Source organism: Musa acuminata, chromosome BXJ3-9 (assembly GCF_036884655.1).
Source record: "Musa acuminata AAA Group cultivar baxijiao chromosome BXJ3-9, Cavendish_Baxijiao_AAA, whole genome shotgun sequence".
Lineage (NCBI taxonomy): Eukaryota > Viridiplantae > Streptophyta > Magnoliopsida > Zingiberales > Musaceae > Musa > Musa acuminata.
In genome coordinates, this window is record NC_088357.1 from 2,375,854 (window position 1) to 2,396,685 (window position 20,832).

Here is a 20,832-nt window from a genome sequence, read left to right on the forward strand (position 1 = left end):
TCATGATTTTTCTCGTATTTGATTTTTTTACATAAAAAATTTGATGTCTCATTTTATGATTAATTTATTTTTCTACCGTTTATGCTGCTCTAGTTAATATTTGCTTTTGATAACAAGTTAGTATTTTGATGAGGAACTCATTTTGACACACAAATAGCGAAAAAATCATTCCACCATAATAGTTTTTCTCAATAAGTGGTATCAGAACTTATGGTTATTTAGTGCCAGTTTTTTTGTGTGATTGAAATGGAGGAGTCAGATGATATGATTAAATTGAATTCATAAAATTATTCCACCTGGAGGGGTATGTCAGAAGATTTACTCTATTGCAAAGATTTGTATAAGGATATTAAAGTTTAAAACAAATATTCTATTATATAAGACAAGGAATGAGAGGTTCAAGATAGAAAAGTTTTTGCCTATATTAAAAGATGAATTGATATAAATTTATATGAGCATATTTCTGATGAAACCAAAGCTGATGTTATTTAGCAATATTAGAAAATCTCTTTGCAAAAAAGATAGTAGGAAACATAATTCTCTCATCAAAAGACTTATCAATTTGAAGAATAAAGATGGTTGTAATGAGCACATAAGCCTATTTCAGAGTCTTGCAAATAAGTTGGTTGCTATGAAAATGAATATAAATGAGATGTAAATATTTTTAGTTCTCAGCTCTTTACTGAAAAATTGAGAAATATATTTGGCGATAATTTGTAACTCCATACGAGAGGGGACTCTAACTATAGATATGGTTAAAGACAGTTTGCTAAATGAAAATGCTAGAAGGAAAGAGCAGGGAGAATCTTTTTTTGGTGCACTTGTTATTGAAAAATAAGAAAGACGTGGAAGAAGTCATAGTAGAAATCCACACGGTTATAGAGGAAGATCCAAGTTTAAAAAAGATATTAAGTATTTCCACTACAACATACTAGGTTACATGAAGAAAGAGCATAGGTTTTGGAAGCAAGAACAAAATGAAAGAAAGAAAAATAAGAAAATGACTAATATAGTTGCTATTCAAAGTGATATCATTATTATTTATAATGACAGATGTGCTAGTCTTGTAGTTAAGGACAGTAATTGGGTAATTGACTCTGGTACTTTATTTCATGTTGTTTCTTATAGTAATTTTTTCATATATTGCTTATGATTTTGGCAATGTAAGAATAGAAAATAGTGGTACGTCTAAGATCGTGGGTATTGGAGATATTTGCTTACAGACCAGTATTTGGAGCAAATTGATACTCAAAAATATCGGACATAGTTCGAATATTCGTCTTAACTTGATACCTATATGCAGACTTGATGATGAGAGATTTTTACATTATTTTGTGAAAGTAAATGGAGGCTCACTAAAGGTTCTCTAATTATTGCGAGATGAAAGAAGCTAAACTCTTTTTATGTCATGGAAGCTAAGTTATACAAAGTAGAGATAAATGTAATTCAAAATGGTGAAAGCATAGATCTTTAGTATAAGAGGATTGGTCATATCAGTGAGAAGGGACTTCAAACTCTTACTAGAAAGCGATTCTTATTGGAGTTGTAACGTACTTCTCTTAAATCTTGTGATCATTGTTTTAGTAGAAAAACACATAGAGTTGCCTTTCATACTTATCCACTATCTAAAAGATAAAATATTATTGATTTGATTCACATTGATATCTATACTATGTAAACTAGAATTCTTGATTGTGCTTTTTATTTTGTTACTTTTATTGATGATCATTCTAGAAAAGTTTGAGCTTTTGTTTTAAAATCTAAAGACTAGGTACTTAATATTTTCAAAGAGTTTCATGTTAGTATTGAAAGAGAAATTGGTAGAAAGTTAAAATATGTTCGAGCAGATAATAGTGGTGAGTATAGGGGTCATTTTGAGAATTATTGTAGTTTCTATGATATCAGGTCTAAAACTCCTTAGCAAAATGGTGTGGCAAAAAGGATGAACAGAACAATTGAAGAAAAGATTAGGTATATACTTTCCCATGTCAAGTTACCTAAGTCATTTTGAGGAGAGGCTATAAGAACTACAGTTGACTTGATAAATCTTTCTCCATCAGTTCTTTTGAAAAATGATGTTCTAGAGAGAGTATGAAAAGAAAAAGATATATCTTATGATCATTTGAGAGTCTTTGGGTACAAAGTATTTATTTATATTCTCAAAGATGAAATGTCCAAGCTTGATAATAAAATAAAAGCATGTACTTTCTTGGAATATTGTTATGAAGAGTTTGGATATAATTTGGATATGAGATTTAGTAAATAAGAAGTTTATTAGAAGCAGAGATGTTGTATTTTTTAAATACCAATTGATTATGGTGATAATATTGAGAAGACAAAAATCTTTGTTTATATTCCTTGGAGTTTAGGTCCAATCTCTCAACCTGTAGTTCATGATGATCATGGGGGAGATAAATAAGAAGATTGTGGTGAGAATATCAGTAATGATACTCCTACAATTGATGATATCGAATCAACTAAATAAGCATCTCCACCACCAGTTGAAATTTCATTAAGAAGATCCACAAGAGAGCGACGACCATCTACTGGATATTATCCACATGAGTATAATATGCTTACTGATGGGAGAGAGTCAGAAACTTATCAAAAAGTTATTTTACATGAATACAAGAATGAGTAGACTAAAACTATGCAAAAAGAGATGAGATCTTTACTTGAGAACCACATCTATGACTTAGTAAAGTTGCCTAAAGGGAAGAAAATTCTCAAGAATAAATGTGTTTACAAATTGAAGACTGAAAATAATAGCTCACAACAAAGATATAAGGCATGACTAGTTATGAAATGATTCAATCAGAAGAAATGTATTGACTTTGAAGAAATGTTTTTTCCTAAAAATATCTTCTATCCGAGTTATTCTTGGTTTGGCTGCCCGCTTGAATTTAGAATTTGAGCAACTTGATGTGAAAATTATATTTCTTCATAGTGACTTAGAAGAAAAAATTTACACAGAACAACTAGAATGTTTCAAAGTCAAAGGAAAAGAAAATCTAATATGTAATCTTACGAAAAGCTTATATGGATTTAAACAAGCACCCAAACAATGGTACAAGAAGTTTGATTCATTTATGATGAGCCAAGGGTACAATAGAACCATATCTAATCATTGTGTATTTACAAAGAAGTTTTCAGATGATGATTTCATTATTCACCTACTATATATTAATGATATGCTGATTATTAGTCATGATGCTTGTAAAATTGATAAACTTAAAAAAGAGTTAAATAAGTCTTTTGCCATGAAAGACTTAAGATCGGTAAAACAAATACTTGACATAAAGATTCTTCGTGATAGGAATAAATAAAAGATTTGACTATCTTAGGAGACCTACAATGAAAAGGTTCTTGAAAGATTCAACATGAGTAAAGCCAAAGCAGTTTATCCTCCACTTGTAGGTTATTTCAAGTTTAGTTTGGAATAATATCCTACAAGTAAGAAAGAAAAAGAAATGTCTAGAATGCCTTGCTCATCTATAATAGGTAGTTTGATATATATTATGGTTTTTACTAGGCTAGATATAGCTCATACAATTGGAGTTATCAACCGATTTCTCTCTAATCCTAATAAAGAACATTGAGCAGTAATGAAATGAATATTAAGATATTTGATAGGTACTTCTAGGTTGTGTGTATGTTTTGGTAGTGATGAACCTGTGCTTAAGGGGTATATAGATGCAGACATGACATTTGATACTGATTCCAGGAAATTCATTTCGAGGTTCTTGATAACGTTTGCAGGGGGAACAATCTCTTGGTAGTCTAAGTTATAGAATTATGTTGCACTATCAACCACATAAGCATAATATATATCAATTATTGAAGCATGCAGGGAAGCTTTACGGATAAAAAAGTTTCTACATGAATTAGACTTGAAACAAAAAGGATATATTGTTTATTGTGATAATCAAAGTGTCATTTACCTCTCTAAGAATTCAACATACTATTCTAGATCCAAACATATTGATGTAAGATATTACTAGATTCGTGATGTGATTGAGATTAAAGAATTACACTTAGAAAATATGTATACTTATAAGAATAGATCAGACATGTTGATAAAGTCTTTTCCAAGGAGAAGCTTGAAGCATATAGGCGTAAAGCGAGCTTAGTACAATCTACCATATGAGTTGGAGAGGAAGAATTGTTGGGTCCAACCCATAGGTGGGCTTGGATCAATTGATTTTAGCATTGAGCCCAAATATAATGTATTAAAAAAAAGAAAAATAAAATTAAAGTGGCGTGTGTGTGCATGTAGTGAATAGAGAGAAAGAGAACAAAAGAGCAAAAGGAGAGAGAGAAAGTTAAGATTGATAATGTTAAACTTTATTGGTTTTTACTCAAATTTTATGTGAAAAATTTTTACAATAAGTTTTACAATCTTAACGGTACTAATATGCAGTTTATTCTCTCTAACATACATTTTTATTATACCCATTTGATGAGATCTAAAATTTTTTCTTTTATAAAATCCATATATGGTTATGATGATATGTTATTGTTGAGTCAAGATATATATTTTTAAAATTATTATGATACTCTGATTATTCTGAAGAAAATTTATTATAAATTTATTATTATTATCGATAATAGTAGAAGTTTAAAGTGGATTACATTCCGTGATTTTTCTCATATTGAGTTTTTCACGTAAAAAATTTGGTATCTTACTTTATGATTGATTCATTGTTTTACTGTTTATATTGTTCTTGTTAATATTTATTTTTAATAATAAATTAATATTTTGATAAAAAATCTATTTTAATATATAAATAGAAAAAAAAATTATTCGACTATAATAATTTTTCCTAACACTCGTTTGTGAGTGGACGAAGGATAACATCCAAGCAAACTGAGTTGCACCCGGTCACATCGTAACGCCACTCACTGAGCCGGTAATGGACACTCAACTTAGCGACGTTTAGTTTCCGTGCGTATCACGGTACTAAGTAGCATATATATGCGTATCACGGTCACATCGTAACCCTCTTGGACGTCTGGGTGAGGCCGACGACTTAGCACCGGTGGTCGCTTTCCTCTGTCTTCCTCTACGTCAATGGCCAAGTCGTGGTTGTCGATGGAGGTCGAACCGTGAACGGCACCGCATAAGCTTCCGATCGGTCGATATCGATCACCGTGGCGAGTTATATTATAGACTGTGTGTGCTGCGATTTCTTTCTAATGAATACGTGGTCTGAATATTCGCAACGTTGTGTAAAATAATTAAGATGCTCGCGTACACAATGATGCGTGCACAAGCAGACAATGGTGAACGTACCCACCCATTTAGTCGCGATTGCCGATTGGGAATTCCAATGGCCAGAAATTAGAGCTGAGTTTTGAGATTCAACTTGCACAGGGAACCTTTGGTCCCATCCGAGGCATTTTAGAATGCTCAATGTGGTATCAGATTGTGGGAAGGGTGTTCCGTGTGATTCCTATGATTGATAAGCCATCCATCGTACTTTCGAAACCAATTAAATAACAAAGAGGAAGAGTGGATAGATTTACAAGACTATTATTCATTTCCACTCATAAATATGACTATAAGAGCTAATTATAAAATATTTCTGTAATTAATTACTTTTAATATATTATTTTTTATATTTTTAAAAATTACATTGGTAAATCGAAATGAGACCATGGTAAATTTTACGATATTTTGACGACGTGAATAGAAACGAGATTAAATATTTTTCTTTTATAAATATTATAAATATAAAGATGTAAATATTAAATGTAGTTAACTATAGAAGATAATTTTTTACGTTGTGAAATGTAAATATTTGAGAGAATATTTTTTTTATTTAGATATCAGAACACTTCGGGGTGAATATTTTATGGAGCCACGAGCCAAAGAGAAGAGACCAAAAAAAAAATCACATGCGAGATGATAGAGGATTGAAGGCTAAGTACAGTTGGCACAATCCTTCGTCCATCTCATACCAACGAAGTTTCCGAGTAAGTCATATTTATCTACAGAAATTATAATATAATTTGGAAAATGTGTGTGGACACGACTTCTATTGATCCAATGTGCATACAGTTTCCACATCTTAGCTATAAATGGACTGAAGTAGGAAGAAACAAAGAAGAAGAAGAAGAAGAAGAAGAAGGAAAACAATGGAGGGTGGCGACCAGAAGTGCGACGATAACCAAGCGGTGGGGAGATGGACTCTTGTAGGAACAACAGCTTTGGTCACCGGAGGCACTAAAGGAATCGGGTATCGTCATCTTTCTTCATACATTTGCTAATCTACTTCACAGCACAAACAAGTTCATACTGAAATCTGGGGTCTAATGCCTGCCGAAATTAAGGAGCTTATGTCCAGCTTATTATGACGTTTTCTCTTACGTTCTTTTATGGTGATCAGACATGCCATAGTAGAAGAACTAGCTAGATTTGGTGCAGCCGTCCATACCTGCTCTCGAAACGAAGCGGAGCTCAACGAGTGCTTGCAACAATGGAGAGCTTTGAACCTCAAGATCACCGGCTCCATCTGCGACGTCTCATCTGACGTCGAGAGGGAGAAACTGATGCAGACTGTGAACTCCGTCTTCCATGGAAAGCTCCATATCTTGGTGAGATTGTCGGCTGTCTTAAGCGTTAGCATTTAATCCATCCGAAGAAGATGATAACGCATCTACGCTTCTTCCCCGTCCTCGCTGATGCTCGTGGTGTAGGTAAACAATGCCGGGACGGTGATTTGGAAACCGGTGGTGGAGCAGACCCCAGAGGACTACAGACGTATCATTAGCACCAACTTGGACTCTGCCTTCCATCTGAGCCAGCTTGCCCATCCTCTTCTCAAGGCGTCAGGAAGAGGCTGCATCGTCAACATCTCCTCCATCGCTGGCTTCGTCGCCATCGATTCTGCATCCGTCTATGCAGCAACTAAAGGTTACATGTCACAGACACAACCGTCTCGCATCACGAATCTAATAGTACTTCTTCGTCTTCTTCTTTCTTCAGGAGCACTGAACCAGCTGACGAGGAGCCTTGCTTGCGAGTGGGCAAAGGACAACATTCGAGTTAACTGCGTCGCTCCCGCGTACATCAGAACTCCACTCATTCAGACCGTAATGGTTCTATCTGTTCTCCCTCCTGAATAGGAATCATCAAAACCTCGTGAACTCTTCTTCCTCCTCCTCGTACTGCATGGCTGTGTGACGCACCAGTGTTTACAATCTCAACAGCTATCCGAAGACGAAGAGTTCGTAGCGAGGGAGGCTCGTCGCGTTCCTCTGGGGCGGCTGGGTGAGCCAGAAGAGGTGGCGGCCGTGGTGGCTTTCCTCTGCCTCCCCGCTTCCGGCTACGTCGATGGCCAAGTCATCATCGTGGATGGAGGTCGGACTGTGAACGGCAACAATTGAAGTCTCCATCACGACACTATTGCCACCATCCATGTTGTTCCGAGAAGTACTACCATCAATATAGCTACTTAGCGTGACGTCCACGTGACGAGACAATATAGTTGTGCCTGGTGTGGTTGTAATAGGTAATAGAATCCTTCTCCGAATAAGATCGCCATCTAAGAGTCATTCTCGGTACAATCGAAATAATCTTTCTCGGTACAATAAAGCTATTTGCTGACCATTTGGGTACTCAAATTAGTTCGATCATGGCAATAACAAATGCAGTTCCCAATAGTTTCCTTGATATGTTGCCAAGCAAGCACAGAGCAAAAATATCCTAGCTAGGCTACCAACAGTGCCCAAACGGGAGTAACAACACTCTTACGACATGAAACAACAACTCCAAGTGATGGATGCTACCAGGTAATTAAGCTGGTGGGTGGTGGATATACCCTCTTTACAGCTTCTTGCTGCTTTCTTCCTCTTCCTCCAGAGCCTTTAGCTTCCGATAACCTTTATCGGTGCCGAACAACCTGACGCATCATGATCAACAATGGCTTTTACAATGAGAGCATCAAAATATGTATGTGTTCGTTTCAAAATTTTCCAATTTTATTTTGACTTCTGAGTTGTGTGGAATATGCATGAAGGGCTTGCAAAGATAAGAATTAGATCGGTTTCAATAAAACATATCCATCATCTTGTTAGAAGATAACATGAAGTTGAACCAACCAGTAAATAATAATACCCAATGTAATATGTAAAAGATGAAATTTGAGACAAAATAAAATATGCATGCATGCGGATTACATTCTTATTAAGGCAGATTGATCTTATAAGGGAATTTGACTATGGGGCATACAACCATAGTGGCTTGTGAGTTATTTGTGGTGACATATTCATGATAACTCAAATCGATTCACTAACTAGTTAATTTATGAATCACTACTCAGAAAATTAAGAAAAGATAAAGACGAACAAGGATACACACCAGTCCATGTAGACAAAGGTCGATGAGTAGTTCCCTGACTTCGTATAAAGCACGCGATGGTGGTAGTCATGGAAATGAGCACTGCAGGAAACAACCAGATTTCAATTAATAGACACCAACTAAACAAAAATGCGTCAACAAAAGAACACACAACTAAGTATACTGTCACAACGCACCCTCCATAGAGAGGCAAAAAATTTGAGGGGCTCCAAGGGAAATCATATCCACTATGAGCATCAACCGTCTCCAAGACCCTCAGTATCACCCACAACCATAAGGTGAACAGGTGAGGGCCAGTGAGAGCTGGACCGACCACCGTAGCAAAGCCTAGGAATAATATCTCGGCAGGATGGGCATACTCAGAAGTCAATCCGAAAGGCGTAGCATATCTTCATGAACTCACTACGTTAGAGGATAATGGAACTAACAATAGTTTACAGTCATGCAATCTTTGGCACTTACTCATGGTGAACACTATGGACATGCTTGTAGAGCCATTTCGTGTGCAGTAACCTGTGGCCCCAATAGAACACAAAATCTTCCAAGATGAAGTAGAAGATTATTTGAGATAGGACAACAGACCTACAGAAACAGAAGTTAATCAATAGAGTCAATGAACCATCCGAATTACATTCGAAGGGACCACTAAATACCAGTGTGGCAATGGCTGACTGCTTCTCAAGCCCATCCACCTGAAGATGGGATAGGAGACGAGCATCACTGGTAGGTTCACACATACATGATACAGGATTAGCCGAACAATGCATTTCTCTTGAGCTTCTGCAGTGTTACTCTTTTTCTGCAATGTAACATATATTGATCATTACGATATATCAAGTAATGAACATCGATACAACAAGCAACTGCTAAAGAAATATTTAACGTAATGGATCGAGCAAGCAGTTAAAGATTGTTACTATGTTGATGGCCATATGAAAATCTCTAGCTGAACTCACATGCTAAAGAAAATCTCTAGTTAAAAATTGCTAGTATGTTGATTGGCCTAAGAAGAAATATGAGTACAACTATGAGACAAAGCAAAAGAAGCCATGAGTAGTGCAGAAAACTATGGAATAGCAAGCAGGCAAACCTGAATCTTGTATTCACTGAAAAGCCCTGACCTCTCGAAGTATATAGATGGAAGTCCAGACAAGAAAAACACACTCTCATGTATCAAGAACGTGCCAATGGTAGCCAATTGAAATTCACTGAAATGTGTGATTAGGTACTGCAGAGCACAATGAGCAACATTAGTAAATTACCTTAGATAAATGTGAAGAAAAACTTCAAAAAATTCGGGAATCCATGCTTGAATGTAAAACATAATATTTATTTGTAGAACATAATATGTCGATATTAATGTCTTGCAAGCATCTCAAAGAAAACATGGAAGGAGTCCAATATTCTTGTCCTAAGCATGCTTTGTATTTAGATGTCAGGTTGGTAGCATCAATCTGTTTTAAGAAACTTGATTTAGTCAAGCCCGCTATCATTTTTTTTTACTTACAGACATTAGTGTCAGTATGTAATTTATCAGATTAATTTCTATTTTGGTTCATAAAGTTACTCTTTAGATTGCATTATTGATCAGGTACCTCTAATTCTCGATCTAATTACTTGTGGTTAATGCAGATCGAACTTTCAAAACAATTTTCATTTAACCTCTTGCGAACACCAGTGACAAGTTCATTAATGGTTTACAAAAAGTTAATGAAATGTGCATATAAGCTAAGCTAAGCACACAAAAAAAAGTGAACAAAGTAAATATTCCAGAATAATTATGATGCATAATATATATCAAAGAAAATACAGCAGCAGAAACATAGGACGGCCACATTAGGCACTGGATATCATATAATAAAATTAAAACAACTATAGTCGTTCTGCAGAATCCGAGCTCTAATGACTAGTTCGGTTCTTCAGAAAGAGAAAGAAAATGAGTAACTCAGTTCCTCTGAAACTTTGTTGAAGATCCGATACTTGGGAAGTAAATCTAAGTTAAACGGCAATCTGATGGCAAATGACACTATCGGAGGAGTAAAAACACAGGAAAGTCCTTCGCTTTCTCCAAGATCGCACTTGGTAGTCAAAATGGGGACGGCCACAGCCGGTAAATCCAAGAACAGGGCAAGAAATGATTTCTTGAGGGGATCATCAGAAATGAGTCATCCAAGAAATGGATTACCGAGTCGACGTTGGTATAGAGTGGAGTATGACCGGAGAGAGAAGGAAGAGAAGTTTACCTGCCAAACGGATTCGAGCAGCGGCGCCATGGATTGCGGTAGCGGCGATTTCCTGGGCAAGAAGAGGGCGTGTAGCACCGTAGCGGCAGCAGCAGTGGGCAGTACTAAATAGAGGGTGGTAGGTACACACACTAGAATCCTCCAGTGTAGTGCACGCCTCTTATATATATATATATATATATATATATATATATATATATATATATATATATATATATATATATATATATATTAAAAGCAAGTTGTTAAATGAAACCTAATGTCGGCGGAAATCTTTTGGTACAGACTCAAATGGGGAAAATTAGATTTTGGATCCGCCATTACGTGCATTATTTACCCGTTTATTATCGTAGTCTCAATTATAAAATGAATCCAACTGATACAAGTAGAGGATATATGAACAGTCTGGCAAACCTTTTCCGACGTCATCTTTTTTCTCTCTTGTGGGACAATAATTGCAATCACATACTGCTCTCCGGTCAGATCGGCTTTCTTTCCACATCCTCGAAATAACTCTCTCTTACCTTTTTCTTTTCACGGTTATGAAGTATTGTTCTAATCCTAAAGCTCATAAATATGGTGTGTTACAAACGGCCTACGTTGTGTCGAACGTGCCATACCTACCACCTCTGACGTGGTGGTAGGTTGCGGTTTTCCCAATGTATATAATTTCTTATGTCAAGCTGTTTTTTCTCGTCAGAAACCATTTAACTATGCCAACGCAGTACTCAGATGTAAAAGAGTTGGATTCAGAGCAAGAGAAATGCCACCGCACATGTGCAGGTCGAGATGGGCCGGGAAATCAATTCTGCTGCACTCAAATGGAAGCACAACTCGAAGATCTGTACTGCGTTTTAGCCGTTTCTGCTGACACAAATCATGACAATTAAGATATTCAAGAGGTTAATGCACTGTTGCATAATTAATAATCGATGAATCTGAATCCATGCGTACGTCTCTTATACATCATTTAATGTAATAAATTTTTTTCTTAATTTTAAAAAATCAATGGTTTTTATACCCATCACTCATTTTCGGAGGACCACATGCACATGCATATTACAGGTTTTTGTGACCACCATGTACTATTACTGGTTTTTATGCACACAATGGACCATTACAGGTTTTGTTGCCAGCATCCAGAAAAATGAAGACAGGATACCAGAACCGAGAGTTTCTATGATATAACATGAATCGTGACAACTCAACAATGGGCAACATATTGTTCTACCCCAGAGAGAGAGAGAAATAGGTACTAGAACAATGAAATTATTTAAGATCATCACAGATAATTTCTACCAGTATCAAATAAGGGAAAGTTTACCAATGGAAGTTTTCAAACTTCTGATATTTATGATCTGGACAACAAGTAAAACATAGTCAATAGAGTCTGACCATTATTCAAGCGGTAAACTTAAGAAAGTCCAGGTTTTGTAGAAACATAGAAACAACAGAAGAGCACTTCTGAAACAAACAATTCGTTTTACGTGACTACAAATTCACCTATGCGACGATCAAGACCATGCTTTCCATACATCATAAAGAACTAGACTGGTCAGGCCTTCTTACCGATCCCATGAGACATGTTGTAGATCCCACGTCCCTGTTCATTAAATACAACATAGTTAGTTGCAATGACAATAAACAACGAAAAAGAAAATATTATACAAGTTAAAAATGAGAGCCACGGACGATGAGTGCCAAGCTAGAGACTGTCAGTGCAAGGGGGATAGCAACAGATGTTATTTTATCGAAACGTCCTTTCAAGTATGTATGCTTATGAACATGCTGAAAATACTGCTGATGCTTCAGAAGCCTTTCCCGGGACACAAAAGGTGGTTCTGTCATCCTGAAAAACCAGAAGAAAATATAATTGAATCAAAATTTAGATTTTAATTGTTTGGTATAATCTGATCATGTAGATTGTGTAAATCCTATGACAAGTAGATAGGCATTCGTTATTATAAATGGATGAAGATAAGTAAGATTCTGCTTCACTATTGTAACTAGCAATTCCTCACAAATTTAATGTTGATGAAAAGTTAGTTTGACAAACAGTGGATAAGTGTTGAACATATATCAGATGCTGAGTAACTGGCATAAATACACAATAAAATTTATCACATGATGCTCAATAAAAACATATTGTTGACCTACATCCAAGCCTCCAAGTTGACTTGTTTTTAAATTCTTCAAACTACTGTATGTGCATCCTTACCAACAGCTTCTTCATGTATGAAAGTTAGATACATGTCTCATTAAAGTGGATATTTATCAGAAGTAATCTCCTAAAGTGTAAGCTAATTCTTAAGTACATAAATCATAATCCAAGGAAATGATGGGGTGGAAGAGATAAGCAGTAGAAACCCTAACTAAAAGAGTAGAGGAATCGGCAAAATTCCCTTGCAGTTAGACAAAGACGATTGGATATTACAGACCATTATTTTGTTTTCTTATATACAAATCCGAGTGTACGATTTGATTGAAGCAAGCATTTAAAAACCAAATGAAATTTTCATTATCCAGGGACTACATTGTCATTTATGCTTAAAATAGAAAACTAAAATGAAGGCTAGCTTAGTCAGTGTAGCAGAAGAGAGGTCATAACCCTAGTGCCCCAAAATAATGCACATATAAGAAATGATGCTCATGAATGTCTACATATGACAGCATATTGAATCCATCATGGTGATGGAACCGAATTCGAAGATGAATCATGACAAAACACCCTACATAGGTTTAAGAATAATTACTCATAGATCTCCTATTAACTACCTATTCCTTTAATCTTAGACGGGAAAAAAAAACGATTCATTCGGCTATTTGGCTCTTCTGGTAAAACATTACTCCCAATCAAATTTTGACAATCGGTCCGCTTTTGCATGAGGTTAGGTTGCAATCAGTGTGAAGCATATGCCAATTACGTCTTGCAGGTTTCAGCACTCTCCATTATCTTCATCTTCCCAAAAGATGCCTAAATTTTCAAAACGAAGCATCGAAAACCTCCAGATCTATGTTGAAAGGCATTTGGATGGAGAGAACCAAGATGGTTTTCTCAACCAACAAGGGTTAGGTATCCTCCAGAATACTACGGCATCTCGTATCGGATTGTGATGTTTTGCCAACAAACCTACATCAAAATAATCATACAGTGGAGGAAATATAAAACCTAATTTCGTGCATCTTTTTTTTTTATTCTTTTCATTATTATTTTCCACGATCAAACCTTGGAAAACGAAAAAGGATTCTCCCATATCAAACGATCAACAGATAAATACACATATAACCCAAGCAATGAAAGCAAGATAGTCTCGATCACATCGGCATGATAAGAAAAATAAACCAGGCTGCCACAGGAGGGAAATAAAAACGATCGATCAAACAATCGGGCAAGATCGGTCTACCACTGACTGGAGCCCGAGGCGTTGGAGAAAGAGAAAGGTTTACCTGTAAATCCAAGGATGCAACGATAAGATCGAAAAGGGGCGTCGGCCAGCAGCAGGAGTTCGGTCAAGGGCTTTGCTCGGCTGGATCGGTCATCCCATCATCTGATATATTACAGAAACACATCATCTGGACCATTCATTTATGAAGAACTCATCCTAGCCGTCCACAAACCCGACCGCTTGCTCCCACAGGCTACCTTCATCTACCCCATTATTCGGGACCCAACATTGGCTTAAGACACTTAATGGCCTAATTAAGGCCTGATTTGAGCCTAACTCAAATCTGACCCATACAGGAAGGGTAATTAAATCCCCATACGAATGCCAAATAGTTAACTGCCGTTGTTAACAACCACGCGTCGCAGTCTACTGCGGCCAAAACGGCTACGAGGGAGGCTTGAGAGAAGCCTGTGCCACCGGCAACTACAAGGACGTCCTCAGAGCCTTCTTCAACCAGTTCGGCGGCAGCCAAGATCCGCAGCTGAACCTCGCCGGCCATTGTGATCCCAACACCAACGACTGCACTTTCCTAAGCAACGACATCATCTCGTGCCAGAGGGATTACAATGTCAAGGTGATGCTCTCCCTGGGCGGCGCCATCGGCAACTACCGCCTGGTGTCCGAGGAGGAAGCCTGGGAGGTCGCCCACTACATCTGGAACAATTTCTTGGGTGGCTCTTCCTCCATGAAAGGCAGTTCAGACCACCATGTGGAACAATTTTCACACACGCAGTTCGTACCACCATGAAAGGCCTCACTAGCATAGACAAGCTGGAGGACAGACGATCCGAGCACACATAGTTCTTAACCTCGGAACTGTAGCCGTAGAGAACGTTGTGGTATCTATTCCACAGCATAATTCCTCCATACTTTTCTGACCTCTTCACGACGGGAAGAACTTGAGTAATGAGCTCGGCGGGTCTAACGAAGCCACCTCCAGCTGCCTGATGAGAAGCAGGGACTCCGAGGAACACCTTGCTTACGTTCATGGAAGTCCATCGGTTCCATATCTGTTCAAAGGTGGCAACGTTGCCGGAGTACCGGCAGTAGTTGTAGAATTGCACCCACAGGTAGTCGAAGAGGCCGGTGTCGATCACAGGTTGAAGGAAATAGTCGGGCATGGGGCACTGTGGAGTCGCGCTCAGGTAAACTTTCCGCTCCGGCGTGCTGTAGGCCTTCAAGCAGCGAGGAAGGTCGTCCCAGTGGTCTCTGCTCCCTCCCTCGATGTCGAAATCTACTTCATCCAACACAGCGTTCCCAAGGGGCCGGTTGGAGGAAGATCCGCCCAAGAAATTGTTCCAGATGTAGTGGGCGACCTCCCTGGCTTCCTCCTTGGACACCAGGCGGTACTTGCCGATGGCGCCGCCCAGGGAGAGCATCACCTTGACGTTGTAATCCCTCTGGCACAAGATGATGTCGTTGCTTAGGAAAGTGCTGTCGTTGGTGTTGGGATCACAATGGCCGGCGAGGTCTTGGTTGCCGCCGAACTGGTTGACGAAGGCTACGAGGACGTACTTGTAATTGTCGGTGGGACAGGCTTCTCGTAAGCCTCCCTCCGGCGCCGCCCAGGGAGAGCATCACCTTGACGTCGTAATGATCCACATTTACACGTACGTCCAATCGACACCTACAATTTTACCTCGTGCCACCGACCTTTCTAGCGGACCCAAACCGACAGATTGATTTGGTTAGTTACGGTGGGCCATCGTCCTTGTTGCAGGGGAGAAAGGCCAAACTCAAGCTGGTTTCAACCCAATGAGCCGTACCCGACTCCTTATTGGACGCCTTCGTTTCGATGCCCCATCATGCGACGAGGGGTTCGTGACAAGGGGTAATGGAAAACCATTGGTCTTACTCGGTTCTGGTCTCCTCCTCCCTACCGTTCTCCATCTCCTTCCGCCTCTGTTCTCCTTTCCTCGTTCGGCTGTCATCGCTCTCTCTCTCACTCTCTCTCTCTCTCTCCAGCGGAAGCAGTTGCAAGAGAGGTAACATATCCCCCCCCTTAATCAATGTCTTGTCTCTTTACGATCCTCTCGATGTCCTCCAAGGTCGATTTTGTACCAGATTTTAGAAACGATCTTGAACTTTTGGAGCCCTAATTCGTTCCTTGGTGTACCGAGTACCAGTGATCGAGCCATTCCATCCGTTCAATTTGCATTTTGATAGATCTTGTAATGATCTTCTCGTCATTGTTGATGTTTCGTCGAATTGTATGGGTTATTTTGGTATCAGTCATGTCGGAATATGAGAGAATGGATGGCGATTCTGTACCTATAGCAGCACACTAGTTTGGCGTTGGAAGATGAAATTTAGTTTCACAGACAGCTAGGGAAGATTTTTAATGTGCTGAGCAGAACGGAAGAAGACACACACACACACACACACACACACACACACACACACACATATATATATATATATATATATATATATATATATATATATTCTCCATCAGTTTTGGGTATGTTCTACATACGCAGGCATATCTTTTTGTTTTTGCTCTAGGAGGTTTACCGTTCCAAGATCGGTTCCATTCTTTATCTTTCTTGTCCTTCATTCGGCACATTTTTTATGTATTCCATGGAAGTAGCAAATTCTTGTGCCACCCTTATGATGATGATAAACCTAGTCGCTTAATTATGTTCTTTCTTTCCGGGAGGTGCTTTATTGGAGTACCATAATAAGATACAATGAGCTGCCTCATCTAGTCGATTAACTAATGGTCTCTGCTTAAGCATCTTCCTTTTACACAAGAGGGTTCTCCTTTCTTAACAGTTCTTCTTTCTCTTGCCGAATGCAGCTTGATCATTGTTACTTGAGAAGTTGTTTACTAATTCTTGTTTGACTATGCTGACACTAGTGTCCGGATCATTGACATGGCGTTCAGTATGTGATATCTAGTTACTTGATGGCTCGGAAGCAGCACATTGCGATTTTTACAACTGCAAGCCTCCCATGGATGACCGGGACTGCTGTCAACCCTTTATTTCGTGCTGCTTACCTGGCAAAGAATCATGAACGAGAGGTGACGCTGGTAATTCCTTGGCTATCTTTGAAGGATCAAACATTAGTATATCCAAATAAAATAACGTTTTGCTCGCTAGAGGAGCATGAAGCCTATGTTTATTGGTGGCTAAAGGAGAAGGCTGATATTTTATCAGAATTTAGGATCGCCTTTTATCCTGGAAAGGTAAGACACATTGAAGCAATCATAAGTTTTTACGTTCTTAAGTATATTACTGGTGAGCTGTATTATTTGTCATCCAGCGGTATGATATAAAAAGCCCAATATATTGTGCTGGCCTTAATTTTGGTAAACTTCTGGTTTCTGATGTAAGCTGTTGAATTCTAATAAGTGTGGCTTGAGCTAGGTTTTAGTCACACTGTACAGATGGGAACTGATCACTTTTTTTGTCATTTGAAGAACTTCCATATGACTTTTGGCTAAAATTGCAGTTCTCCAAAGACAAAAGGAGCATTCTACCTGTTGGGGACATCACTGAGATGATTCCTGATGAAGTGGCAGAAATTGCTATACTTGAGGAGCCAGAACATCTTAATTGGTACCATCATGGTCGCAGGTGGAAAACTAAGTTCCAGAGAGTGATAGGTGTTGTTCATACTAATTATTTGGAATATGTGAAGAGGGAGAAAAATGGGCAGATACAAGCCTTTCTCTTGAAATATGTTAACAGTTGGGTTATTCAGATCTACTGCCATAAGGTGAGTGTGTTGCAAGAATCACGCATATCCATGAAAGTTTTCAATGTTGCATGAAAATCTTCCTCTGACATGCTGAAAACTGAAGTTTGTGCGGTAAAAATACTGTGATGTAAACCAATAGACCCAGAGGCTGAGAAGATAATTAACAATAAATTTTGGTTAATCACATTCAACCATACAAATTTCTTAATTTAGATGAAAAACTCATCAAATGTGATGTCAGACCTTCCATTTTCAATATGATTTTTTCTGAACATATTGATTATTTCTTGCATACAAGTAAGCAAGAAACTTTATTGATGCAAGTTCTCAGTGTCATGCAAAGGGAATTTTGCAAGCTGGAAACTTTCTTATTCAATCTTCTGATTTTTCTCCCTTGTTGCAATTTCTGGAACTGTTCTTCATGTTGGTATGGTTTGTGGATATATCAATTTAATGAGAGGAAGTGAGCACATAAAATTCACTTGAAAGGAAGATATTACATGTTAGATACATGATGAGATTCTGACAGATGTAATTTGAATTATCAATTTCAACTGAAGCTTTTGAAATATTACAGTTGGAGGAATATGATTGAGTGATCCTCAGGACAAACTCAGCTAGGGACGTGTAGAAGATTACGAGTATCTAAGGTTCTTTTCAGAACATTTTTCTTTTAGATGAGTAGCTCTTGCAGAACTATTTTGGACAACATCAGTTAATATTTTGCCTTGTGGGTCCCTAAGCAAGCCTTTTTTAGCTGTTTTACTTCAGTAAATAAAAGGAGTTTAAAACATGTAAATTTTTGTCATTTTCAGCATTTTGTATCTAACTCATCAGTGGATAGTCGGTTCATTCTTGAGCTGAATATAGCCTAGTATGAAAAATGTCAAACTTCAAATTTCAATTTTTGTCCCATGTTATTTTATTTCCAGAATAGCAGAATCTAGGAAAGCCTGTTGCTGTTTCTCCATTTTTGTTTTTTTCCTAGTGTGAGAAATTATCATACTTCAGATTACTGTATCCTTTTGGGTCAAGATAAGAATACAAGGGGCTATTATTTATGATTATCCTTCTAAATTTTTTGAGAAGGATACAAGGGGCTTATCATATTGCAGGTTGTGAGATTATCCGCTGCCACACAAGATCTCCCAAGATCCATCATCTGTAATGTCCATGGTGTCAACCCCAAATTCCTTGAGGTTGGGATAGCAAGGCATCAGCTAAAACAAGGAGCTCAGACAGCCTTTTCTAAAGGTGTTTATTTTATTGGAAAGATGATCTGGAGTAAAGGCTATACAGAACTCCTCCAACTACTCTCGGAGCACCAAAATGAATTTTCTGATTTACAAGTAGACTTGCATGGAAATGGTGAAGACTTTGATGAGATTCAAGATTGTTTCAGTAAACTGACTCTGGATGTAAGAATATACTCTGGCCATGATCATGTTGATCCTTTATTTCATGAGTAAGCCCTCCATACCTTATTTGCATTACAAGTTGCTTCTTCTGTTCAACTTTTTTTTTTCTGTTAAAATGATAGTATATTAAACTGTAGAAGTTTGTGTTCGTCACTTTTGGAGAAGCTAACTAGATACAGTTGCTATCCTTCCCGGTATCCTATAAGTTATATTTTCTTTGACAAGTTGAGAGATAAGCAAATTAAAAATAACTCACTTTTTTATTTGTTTTTTATCCTTTCTTGTGTTCCTGTTCCTTCAGGTACAAGGTGTTTGTTAACCCGAGCACTACGGATGTCGTTTGCACAACTACAGCAGAAGCTTTGGCGATGGGAAAGATTGTTATCTGTGCCAGCCACCCTTCAAATGAATTCTTCAAGCAGTTTCCAAATTGCCATATGTACAATACCAGCCACGAGTTTGTGAAATTGACTCTTGAAGCTCTAGCCGAAGAGCCTGTGCCCCTCACGGATGATCTTAGGCATGCATTATCTTGGGAGGCAGCCACTGAAAGATTTGTCGAGGCTGCAGAGCTAAATGAGGTGTTCCAGGAGAAAGCCCTTCCCTCTGCTAAGCCTTTCATGTTAATGTCTTCCGATGAATGGATGAAGAGATTGGAGGAAGCATCTGCATATTTGCACAATACCGTTTCTGGAATCGAGGCTGCACGCTGTGCCTTTGGTGCAATTCCGCAAACTCTGCTTCCTGACGAGCAACTATGGAAGGAGCTCGGGTTGGGTTTTCCAGAACAAAAGCAATGTTTCAGACGTTAGATCTGCCGCTTCTCTCCCTACACTTCTGTGAAGGTTACTCTGATTTCAATTAGAACGTGGTCTTGAGTGTTGGAATTGATAACAGTGCAGCAGATTCGCTTAGTTTACCTGGGTTATCATGCGTCTCACTGGAGCTGACTTCTCTACCACTTGTGATTGGAACTCTTGCAAGATGTTGTAAATTGACGGCATTACGGGGACAAAATTCTGACAAGTAAACTATTGGAAATCCTAAGCCTTAAGTTTGCTTCTTAAGCTGTAATTATATTGGATTGTTAGTGATTGAGCTGTAATTTTTGTTGTCTTTATTTCATGTGTCGAAGATATTGGTGGCGGAAAGAGGTGAAGAACCTCTGTTGGCTTCGTGGCAATTAACGTGTTATATTTGCATGGATAAGCACTGGTGCTTTGCCTTAAAATAGACGTGAACAATCCTACACAAGTGGAACACTTTAAATTAAATACAGATTACTACAGCAATTTGTCGGATCCCAACTACTATTTTGTCGGCTAAATTGACCTCTAAATAAATAAAATGAAGATTATTTTACAGATTTAGGTGCTGCAAACGATTCAACCACATAATTTAGGTGATGCAAATTAACAAGTCTTAATTTGAACCTAATTAATATTCCTAAATTATTTATTAATCCTAACAAAATAATTCAAATTCTAATCAAGGAGTCTTAATTTGAACCTAATTAGTATTCCTATAGGATATTTATAATTAATTTTATAATACTCTAATGATAGGTTGATGCTCGGACTCTGATTCAATCGATTTCCTTATCCGAATCGAACTCGAGGAAAGTAGCAGTGTTATTAACACGTAACACAAATCGTGGC

General features: G+C 37.9%; 6 protein-coding genes across 13 annotated transcripts; 3 read left to right on the forward strand and 3 right to left on the reverse strand.

Moving 5' to 3' along the window:
- The first annotated feature begins 6,081 nt into the window (after positions 1 to 6,081).
- LOC135648766 (tropinone reductase homolog At5g06060-like) lies at positions 6,082 to 7,612 on the forward strand. Of its 2 annotated transcripts, none has more exons than XM_065166699.1 (5): positions 6,082 to 6,239; positions 6,390 to 6,597; positions 6,700 to 6,916; positions 6,989 to 7,101; positions 7,213 to 7,612. In XM_065166699.1, the coding sequence occupies exons 1-5, from the start codon at positions 6,139 to 6,141 to the stop codon at positions 7,387 to 7,389; spliced, it is 816 nt and encodes a 271-aa protein (XP_065022771.1). In that variant the 5' UTR covers positions 6,082 to 6,138; the 3' UTR covers positions 7,390 to 7,612. The 2 variants fall into 2 exon arrangements, with proteins under 2 accessions (XP_065022771.1, XP_065022772.1); XM_065166700.1 differs by having other exon boundaries at positions 6,989 to 7,095.
- Positions 7,589 to 10,739, reverse strand: LOC103996861 (very-long-chain aldehyde decarbonylase GL1-8). Of its 2 annotated transcripts, XM_009417890.3 has the most exons (7): positions 10,606 to 10,739; positions 9,453 to 9,590; positions 9,016 to 9,161; positions 8,825 to 8,944; positions 8,539 to 8,751; positions 8,363 to 8,443; positions 7,589 to 7,904 (listed from the first exon to the last, which is right to left on the reverse strand). In XM_009417890.3, exons 1-7 carry the CDS (start codon positions 10,633 to 10,635, stop codon positions 7,829 to 7,831), a joined length of 804 nt encoding a protein of 267 aa, XP_009416165.2. In that variant the 5' UTR covers positions 10,636 to 10,739; the 3' UTR covers positions 7,589 to 7,828. The 2 variants fall into 2 exon arrangements, with proteins under 2 accessions (XP_009416165.2, XP_009416166.2); XM_009417891.3 differs by lacking the exon at positions 9,453 to 9,590 and having other exon boundaries at positions 10,606 to 10,729.
- Positions 10,740 to 11,924: 1,185 nt separating this feature from the next.
- On the reverse strand, positions 11,925 to 14,189 carry LOC103996862 (uncharacterized). The gene is made up of 3 exons (XM_009417892.3): positions 14,053 to 14,189; positions 12,298 to 12,454; positions 11,925 to 12,208 (listed from the first exon to the last, which is right to left on the reverse strand). The coding sequence occupies exons 2-3, from the start codon at positions 12,451 to 12,453 to the stop codon at positions 12,161 to 12,163; spliced, it is 204 nt and encodes a 67-aa protein (XP_009416167.1). The 5' UTR covers position 12,454; positions 14,053 to 14,189; the 3' UTR covers positions 11,925 to 12,160.
- On the forward strand, positions 13,488 to 14,799 carry LOC103997249 (acidic endochitinase-like). Its single transcript, XM_009418418.2, has 3 exons — positions 13,488 to 13,492; positions 13,539 to 13,678; positions 14,417 to 14,799. The coding sequence occupies exons 1-3, from the start codon at positions 13,488 to 13,490 to the stop codon at positions 14,797 to 14,799; spliced, it is 528 nt and encodes a 175-aa protein (XP_009416693.2).
- Positions 14,800 to 14,855: 56 nt separating this feature from the next.
- On the reverse strand, positions 14,856 to 15,430 carry LOC135649980 (hevamine-A-like). Its single transcript, XM_065168997.1, has 2 exons — positions 14,951 to 15,430; positions 14,856 to 14,867 (listed from the first exon to the last, which is right to left on the reverse strand). The coding sequence occupies exons 1-2, from the start codon at positions 15,428 to 15,430 to the stop codon at positions 14,856 to 14,858; spliced, it is 492 nt and encodes a 163-aa protein (XP_065025069.1).
- A 462-nt stretch (positions 15,431 to 15,892) lies between these two features.
- Positions 15,893 to 20,294, forward strand: LOC103996864 (digalactosyldiacylglycerol synthase 2, chloroplastic). 6 transcript variants are annotated; one of them, XM_009417895.3, is made up of 5 exons: positions 15,893 to 16,036; positions 16,939 to 17,241; positions 17,508 to 17,774; positions 18,872 to 19,221; positions 19,476 to 20,294. In XM_009417895.3, exons 2-5 carry the CDS (start codon positions 16,960 to 16,962, stop codon positions 19,984 to 19,986), a joined length of 1,410 nt encoding a protein of 469 aa, XP_009416170.2. In that variant the 5' UTR covers positions 15,893 to 16,036; positions 16,939 to 16,959; the 3' UTR covers positions 19,987 to 20,294. The 6 variants fall into 6 exon arrangements, with proteins under 6 accessions (XP_009416170.2, XP_009416168.2, XP_009416173.2 ...); XM_009417893.3 differs by having other exon boundaries at positions 15,896 to 16,036; positions 16,912 to 17,241; XM_009417898.3 differs by having other exon boundaries at positions 15,896 to 16,036; positions 16,912 to 17,085.
- Positions 20,295 to 20,832: the final 538 nt, after the last annotated feature.